The sequence below is a fragment of the Eleutherodactylus coqui genome, chromosome 8, assembly GCF_035609145.1.
Source record: "Eleutherodactylus coqui strain aEleCoq1 chromosome 8, aEleCoq1.hap1, whole genome shotgun sequence".
In the NCBI taxonomy this organism is placed as follows: Eukaryota; Metazoa; Chordata; class Amphibia; order Anura; family Eleutherodactylidae; genus Eleutherodactylus; species Eleutherodactylus coqui.
The window spans coordinates 157,689,939-157,698,719 of record NC_089844.1 but is presented as its reverse complement, the minus strand read 5'-3'; the positions used below and the strand labels follow the sequence as shown (position 1 = coordinate 157,698,719).

Sequence of the window (8,781 nt, the reverse complement as noted above, 5' to 3'; positions counted from 1 at the left end):
ATAGCAGCATCAGCAGCACTGTCCCTGATCTCTCTTAGCGTGTGTCTGTGGCGAGCCGCGGGCGGGCCCACTTTATATACTCGGCGGTCACTTGATCTCGCCAGCCACTCACTGCAGGGGGTGGGATAGGGCTGGAACGTCACAGGAGGAAGTGGTAATGCCTTCCCTGTGTTTCTATTGGCCAGAAAATGGTGCAAATTTCTCAGGGAAGGAAATGGAATTGACTCGAACATTGCATGGTGCTCGGCTCGAGTACCCTAATACTCGAACGAGCATCAAGCACGGACGAGTACGCTCGCTCATCTCTAGTTGTCACCCAGCATCCCACAGACACAGAATGTCGTACAGACCAGCCTTTTTCCATTGCTCCTGCTTCTATTTTCTGTGCCTGTGTCAGTCTCCACTGCTGTTGTGGCATTCTATTCGGGATGAACAGTGCTGAGGTTGGAGGGTTTTGTTCTGCCTGGAGTTGGGCTAATAGTACAAGTTAGAATAAGAATTGGATCTCTTCATTTATAAAACCCTCATGTGGAATGATGTTCTGTGCTGCATATAAAGTGACTATGGGCTGAGGGGTCTTTGTGACTGTCCGCTGACTGCCCTGAGGTGAAGAGTCCTAGGATGATGGGCTGAATTTTTCTTGAAAGACCAGCCCACCTTCCCCTTTGTGATCTGCTTGTCTACTGTGTGCTGAGTCACAATGACAGTTGGCAGGAGACCAACCAGAGTGAGGGGAGGGGAGAGGAGGGGTGTGCAGCTTACTTACATAAGCAGCGGTAAGGCAGAGGGCTGCACACTACACTTCAGCCATGTCTTGCAAGAAAGTGATTGTTGTCTTTGGAGCCACAGGTGAGCCGACTGCGCTGTGAAAAGTTGGGAACTTTGGAGTAACTTTCCAGTAGTTTGCAGGTGGTGGTAATAGAACAGTTCTTCCTGTCTGCATTGCAGTGTGGAGCTTTCTGTACTATAACCCCCATCGGACTTATTGTTCAGTCCTGCATGCATTTAGGATAAATGATTCCGATTCTCGCTGATTGTGGGGATGTGAATGATATAAAAGGGTTCTGACTATCATGTAGTCTGCGGGAGGGGATAGAACTCCTGCCTGCATTCCTGTACTATAACCTCCCCATAGCATAGTGCTTGATGCTATCAGCGGAGCTCCACCCGAGACTTGGAAGTGAGAAATGCTGCAGTGTAACAGCAGCCTGAGGTCCCCTGCAGACAGCCGTAGGCATTTTTACGTGCGCCTGCCGGTGCGGTAAAAGTGAGTGAACGGGCGCACACCTCTAACGTTTGCGTGCCTGTTCAGATGGCATGGGGCCCCAGCGCATACACCCCGAGCCTGCAATGCCGTTGGGCCTCGCCTCCCTCCCCCTTGCTGGCTCCCCTCCTCTCTCCTCCCATCCGTGACAGGGAGCCAGGTGATGTATTCTCACCTGTGATCCCGCACTATCACCCCATGAAGATCAGGCAGCACTTAAAAATCAGACTCTTCAGGTTCAAATCGTCGCGCTCTCATAGACTTGTATGGGAGTATGCACACACAGGAAGCTGAAGAGCTAGATTTTCAAGCGCTGTGCGATCTCTGGTGGGTGACAGCGCTGGATCACGGGAGTGGGTGCGGATAAAAAAAATGTCCCCTAACAGCGCTGTAACTTAAACCGTAGCGATGATTGCTCAAAATTAGTTCAAACACACGAATGTGAGTGATAATCGTTACATGTAAATGCCTCCCAAAAATGGTTCACGTGTTAGTTCTCGATGACGGAAGGTTGTCACTGGATTGCTGGCTCGTCGTTCCGTGTAAACGCTTACCCCCTCAGCGCTACTCATGAATGAGAAGCCCACAATCCAGAGAAGTCTTAGTGTAAATACTCTCCACGGGTGCTAACGACCTTAGCGGTGATGTCAGCGCTCCTTCAGTCGTGTAAATGACACTCGGCTCCATATAAAAGGGCCATTAGTTTATGGTGCTGTGGAGACATGAAGAGTTCCCTTTAAGATGGTGTCTGCTAAGTATCAGACAGGGGGCTGCACTGCATGAAAGGGACTGCAATACACAAAGGAGACCCCCCCAGAACATGACAGGTAAACATGAAAAAATGTTTGTCTGAATGGTTAGTGATCTGCGTCTCTGGCAGGTAATTACTGTGCGACCGTACCCTCAAAGGACAGATGAGTGCCAATTTCGATCATCACCTGATGCAACACTCTTGCCAGTAAACTTGCGCACATCATGGGGACTCTAACACTGAAGCGCCCATGCTGGACCTGCTGCACCTTGGGCTTACCACACGGCTGGCACTGGCCTGCCCGCAGGATGGCTACACGCTTACACCGTACACTGTCTACTTTGCATTCTGCATACGTGTCGCTGGGAACAGCAAGGATTCGCTTGGCTCCATTATTCATCTGGCGCCTGTCCTGTTCTAACATTCTGAGCAATTTGCATCTATTATAAGAGGAAATGGCTTTCTTAAAGGGGTTGTCTCGCGAAAGCAAGTGGGGTTAAGTACTTCTGTATGGCTCATATTTAATGCACGATGTATATTACAAAGTGCATTAATATGGCCATACAGAAGTACTTAACCCCACTTGCTTTCGCGAGACAACCCCTTTAAGGCATCGACAAGTGAGGGTTGTGGAACAGCTGATAAATGTGATATGACTACCCAGCTTTCCCAGACTCTGAAGGGCCAATCAGCCTAATTCTGCAGTGATGCTCATGATTCTGGCTCCTAACCCTTTCCAATTCCCCCCGCCCCCTCCTCCATTCTCCCCAGCTCCAATTTTTTTTTAATTCGGCATTCTCCCTTCACCCTACTGATCTTTGACAGCCGAGATCAGGAGGATGCCGGTGATCACATGATCGCCAGGTAGAATGTGGAAGTGTTACTTCCGCATTCTCTCTGCATTATATAGTGCTAATTGAGCCCTATGTAATGTGCAAAGGAGAAGGCAGAAGGGGTTAAAAACCCTTTCTGCCTTCTCCTTGGGGTTCGTCGATGAGGACCAGTGCAGGAGTGCATCTGCACCCGATGTGTCTGATGAGCGGGGGCAGATGCACTCCTGCACTGCAGTTGTGGACCTGTCCTGATATCGGAGCTATAGAGGAAGCTCATGATGTCGAAACAGGTCAGGCATTTGAGTGGGAAAGCATTAAGACTTTGTATTATGTCTTCTCTCCGCAGGCGCTCAGGGTGGCGCTGTTGCTGATGCCCTCCTGGCAGATGGCACCTTTGCAGTCCGGGCAGTGACTCGAGACCCCAGTAAACCTGCAGCTGTGAAGCTTCGGGAGGCCGGAGCCGAGGTCGTGGCCGCGGATCTGGATGATGAGAAAAGCCTGGAGGCCGCGCTGTGCGGAGCTTATGGAACGTTCCTGGTCACCAACTACTTTGAGCACTTCAGCAAGGAGAAGGAAGCCGCTCAGGTAAGGTTGGCACTCTCTGGTAATGACCCCCGTTGTCTGGAGCTGCTGCATCTGCAATTGCTTGTATGATGGAGTCCTGTATCTTGGCTCATTCTGAGCCTCCTGGTTCAGGAATAAAATGTCAGGGCTGCAGTAAAGACTGACTGACAGTAGGGGCCCTTTTTAAATGGACCAGTAAGCATTCAGATTGCCAATGCACGGGAGAATGGGGCTAGTAGTTGTCACGGGTGACTCCACCGTTCCTACACACCATAATGATCCTCAGCGGAGAACAAACGCAGTCTTTGCGTAGCACGGGTCCCTAGGAACGGTTAGAGCCACTTGTATAAACTCTTTTACTATGGAAAACTTGCAACACATTATACCAGGCAGTTCACGGATTTTACAGTGCAGGCAAATGACTTTCAAACATAATAAAGATTATTCTCTTGCAGTACCTCCACCCCGACTTGCAGGCGCATGGGTGTGACAGTAAAGGGTGTACCTCTACACGGTGATCCTGACTCTGGATGGCTGCGTAGGAAAATCAGACAGTAAGGTTGGGTTCACATAGGGTGCATTTGCCGCGGAAATTCTGCCGCTAATCCCGGGCTTAGCCAGTCATGTGGACAAGATTCCTCAGAAATCTCGTCCACATGGGACGGCGAATCTATCGCAGCAAACCCGGCAGAAGCCGCAGCACGTCATCCCCCCCCCCACGCTGCGTCCGCGCTGTCATCTATGGGAGCACCGGCCACAATGGAAAAGCGCGCGGCCAGGCTGTTTCAAAACCTGCAGCTGAGTGCCGCTGGTTTTGAGGCAGCGCTTTCCTGGCGGCAATCTCGCGTTTTTTCATTGCGGCCAAACCACGAGATTTCCGCCCGGAATCTGCCCTGTGTGAACCCAGCCTAAAACAATTGATTAGTACCTCTGCACTGGCTTTATATGAAGAATTACTTACAATTTCTCTCTATTGGGGCTCACTCCACTCACATCCAGACTTCATACATCGCGGGATATCTCCCCTCTGCTTCCATCTTCACTACAAGGAAGCTGAGGGTGCTTCCATGTGGCTCTGTGTTAGGTGACACACAGGTGGCAGGCAAGATGGAACTCCCTCTACACCAGAAGATGGATCTCCTTCCCTGCTCTCAATCACTCCTATTTATATCTTCACTGATACCACATGACATGACATAGACATGCAGACTTGGATTTTATTAAAGTTAACCCTTTAAGCGCTGCAGCTGTGCAACACACACTGGAAATGACAAGACAGGCTCGCACAGTGCATCCACATAAGACAAACATGTATGACATTTATGGAGGAGACCAGGAAGATGTTCTGAGCCACTACATGTTCAATATACTGTAGTTCTTGTGAATTATCTGTGCACCAGGAGGCTCAGGATGAGCATGACCATAGATCCCGGTTACACACTATGTATTATAAATCTGTTGTATTTTGCTCCAGGGTAAACGGGTTGCAGACGTGTCCAAGCGGCTCGGCCTGCAGATCGTGGTCTTCAGTGGCTTGGAGAACGTGAAGAAGCTGACGGGAGGAAAGCTGGAAGTGCTGCACTTTGATGGCAAAGGGGAAGTGGAGGAATACTTCCGAGAGATCGGGGTCCCCATGACCAGCGTCCATGTTCCCTGTTACTTCCAGGACCTGCTGACCTTCTTCAGGCCCCAGAAGAACAAGGACGGCAACAGCTACAGCTTGGGTACGAGGACAGTCCTGCTGCTGGGATTTAGCTAGATCGGTTTAGAGGAAAGCTGGGTGATTGCCATGCAGTAGCCCCTCTGGGAGCTGCCATGTTGGCCAAGGTGTATAATTATACTGAATGCTAACGAGTGGAGTTGTCATTTAGGGGCCCAGGAAAGCTGGGTGAGGATCATTGTAGGGTATGTTCATATGTAGCAGAAATGCTGCAGCTCCTCCAGTGTCAAAAGCCGCAGCATTGGTGCAGATTGACTGGGGGTTTCAGCTGCAGATTTGCAAAGATTTGTTACACACTGCAATACTCCAGTATTGCAGTATATAGTACAAATGATCACAAGTTCATTTAAGTCCCCTCTGGGGACTAAATTAGTGTTCATTTCATAATGTAGTGGGTTTTTTTTGTGGGTCATTGTGGGAATGTGACGATAGAAAGCAATTTTTGAGTAAGGTTTTTCCATTTTTAAAAAAGTTTCTTCTGAACTAAATCCACTTGGTATCGCTGTAATTGTTCTGACCCCTAGAACAAACGTCATGTTGTTTTTACTGCACGGTGAATGCTGCGAAAACAAAACCACCCAAAAGCCGCAGCTGCGTTGTTTATTTTCTTTGTCCCCACTTAAAGTTGTTTAAATTTTTTTTTTTTTTCATGCATTTAATGGTACAATTAAAAAATAGAACTTATACCACTACATAAATGAAGAAAAATTTAAGAGATGATGGCTCTTGGAAGGCACGGGCAAAAACCACAAAAATGCTAAATCTGCATCGTGCCCGTCCGCTCAGCCTCCTGCAGTCATGACTCTCTCTCTTTCCAGCCATCCCGATGGGTGACGTTCTTCTGGATGGGATGTCCGTCACAGATTTGGGCCCTGTGGTTATCAGCATTCTGAAGTCCCCGTCGCAGTACATAGGCAAGGACATGCGCCTGAGCACAGACAGGCTGACGGTGGCGCAGTACGCCGCCATAATGTCCAGAGTCACCGGCAAGGACATCAAAGATGCCAAGGTAAGACCCGCTCGGCGTGAAGGCCACTCCTCCAATGGGATGATCACCATGAGTGGTGGTGTACATGTAGGCTGCACCCCATGCGACTGATCCCTTAAAGGTTCATATCCTCTATACATAGGATGGAGGGGGTCTGACCCGTGGGAACCCCTGATTCTGAGCATTGGGGTTCAGCACATCCATCTGTGGTGGCCACCTACCCCCTTCACTTCAGTGGGACTTCTGGAATTAGCCAAATTCAATGCTTGGCTATTTCTGGGGGTCCCGTGAAATGAATGGAGCAGGTGGGAGATTACTGCTACCTTCACTGGCTCCAGACCGCTGTTCAGTGGGTACGGGAGAACTTGTGTTCGTTAGACGCCCCTTTAAGACTATATAGAGATCTACTTAGAGGGCCATTACACAACTTGGGCCGGCTTCACACGGATATCTGTGTGTGCAATACGCAGAGAAAATGACCCATTGGTGTCAGTGCGTTGGTTCATATTTCCGTATTTTTGCACCCATCTCAGTCTCACAAAAAGATAAAAGCTGTTCTATGGGGACCCTTGGTGTGCAAATATGCAGAAAGATAGAAGTCAATGCAAGGAGATGCGTGAAATAATGCTTAATTCCGAAATGGTAAAACTCATCTGGAATAAATTAGACCGACTGTCTGTGCTGCACGTAAAAAACATGGCCTGCGGACAAAGTGCAGTAAAGTATGCTGACATGCAAAAGTTGTGCCAAGATGTGTAACTGCACATGTGAAGCCGGCCCTATTCTCTGATGAACCTTACTTGGCCGCACAGTAGCTTGCGGCTAGCCGGCGGCTGTAGTGTCTGAGTAGAGGATAATCTCTCGCCGTTTCCCGCAGATCACGCCTGAAGCGTACGAGAAGCTTGGCTTCCCCGGTGCCGGAGAACTCGCCAACATGTTCCGCTTCCACCTCATAAGGCCCGACCGTGAGATGGAGCTCACACTACAGCTCAACCCCAAGGCCAAGAAGTTTGAGGTGTGGATGGAGGAGAACAAGGAGGCGTTTAAGGACTTGTGAAGGAACTCGTGGCGCTTCCTGTGCGAGGAGATACTGTGAAATACTTTTGGATTTTGGGGGTGATTTGACAAAACTAGTGCCTATGGGGAAGACCATGCCGTAACCATAACAACCAATTGGCTGCAGCGCTATTCTGAGCTGTAACCCGATTGGCTTCTATAGACCGCCTCCCCCTACTCTAGTTCTGCTGAAGCTGCGGCGTGTTCCCTGGACCGGAGGGCTCACTGGTGTGGGGGGGCTGCGGACTTCTCACATAGTTACTGTCTAACCCCCCCCCATGTAATAAGTGGATCATGTGCCAATACAGGATATGCTGTTTTCCTTATCACTCATGTCTGGCCCAATGTAAATTGATGGCCTTTTGGGACCACATATCACACAGGTGATAAATTCACATGTAATCCGCTGCCCCATCCGCCCGTGTGGCCCCAACACTGGAGGGTCCCGTGTAGCCGTGACCCCGTTAGCGGCGATGGCCCGGACACTTTGGTTTTCTATGTCTTGTCTAATAAAGTCTCCTGATTTCTCACACAGCGTCTTGGTAATTGCGACGAGGCCTGCAGGTCGCCTGCGCAGAATGGTTGCCCATAGCAACCACAATCAGATTCCTGTTCTTCATTTTGCTTTAGAATAAGAGAGTGGTGGCCTGACTGGTTGCTAGGGGCAACGGCTCTGACACAAGGCTCATGACAGCCAATCGGAGCAGCTGTCATTATAAGGCCACAGCCACTCGGAGCAGCTCTAGGAATGTTGAGGTCTGATTGGATGTGATGTGTAACGAGGCCAGTGGTGGTGAAGGAGTCAAATGTGTTCTCTCAAGAAGACCACCCCTGTTAGACCCTAATGGGGTCTTTACATCATACAGCAGGGCAGCAGCGCCACCTTGTGTTCATCTACCACAGCTCTCACTTAGGCTACATGCACACGGTCCCTGCAGAATACGTCTCTAAGGCTGAGTTCACACGGGGTAGATTTGCCGCGGAATTTCGCAGCGGCAAATCCGCATGCGCCCGCTAATCCCGGGATTAGCCAGCCATTGGACGAGATTTCTCAGAAATCTCGTCCACACGGGACGGCTAAGCCGACAGAAGCCGCTGCTGCGGCGCGGATTTGCCGACCGCAGCATGGTCATTTTTTTTTTTTTTTTTTTACCTGCTGCGGCCGCGCTCTTCTCTATGGGAGTGCCGGCTGCAACGGAAGAGCAAGCGGCCGGGCCGCTTCAAAGCCGCCACGGGTTTTGCAGCGGCTGTTCTCCCGGCGGAAATCTCGTTGTTTTTTGCTGCGGCCAAACCGCGAGATGCCCGGTGAGAACCCAGCCTATTTTTTTTTTTCTTTTTCCCCCTCTCATCTGTAAGTGGAAATTGCGGTTGATTTCTACTCGTGCATGAAAAATCACTTTGCCACGGCATGCTATGGGCAGCACTTGCTGTGGATTCTGGGGGCGGCCGCCGCCCCAGATTCCGCAGTTCAAATCCGCTCGTATACAGACGGCCTTATACTGCTGGTAAAGTGAAAGCTGTGCTGTGATTGGTTGCTAGGGACAAGGTCAGATGTTCCGTAGGACAGCTTTCATAAGAGTGTGGGGCTCCTTCTCTGTGCCCACC

General features: G+C 50.1%; 1 protein-coding gene across 1 annotated transcript; it reads left to right on the top strand.

Annotated features, from left to right (window-relative positions):
- The first annotated feature begins 717 nt into the window (after positions 1–717).
- LOC136577062 (nmrA-like family domain-containing protein 1) lies at positions 718–7,706 on the top strand. The gene is made up of 5 exons (XM_066576764.1): positions 718–849; positions 3,195–3,433; positions 4,887–5,136; positions 5,951–6,141; positions 6,998–7,706. Exons 1-5 carry the CDS (start codon positions 810–812, stop codon positions 7,175–7,177), a joined length of 900 nt encoding a protein of 299 aa, XP_066432861.1. The 5' UTR covers positions 718–809; the 3' UTR covers positions 7,178–7,706.
- The last annotated feature ends 1,075 nt before the right edge of the window (positions 7,707–8,781 follow it).

Bases quoted from the DNA above. Each gene is read 5' to 3' on its own strand.
- LOC136577062 (XM_066576764.1), top strand. From the start codon at position 810: ATGTCTTGCAAGAAAGTGATTGTTGTCTTTGGAGCCACAG. The intron at 850-3,194 runs GTGAGCCGACTG...TTCTCTCCGCAG, and splicing joins TGTTGTCTTTGGAGCCACAG to GCGCTCAGGGTGGCGCTGTT. The intron at 3,434-4,886 runs GTAAGGTTGGCA...ATTTTGCTCCAG, and splicing joins AGGAGAAGGAAGCCGCTCAG to GGTAAACGGGTTGCAGACGT.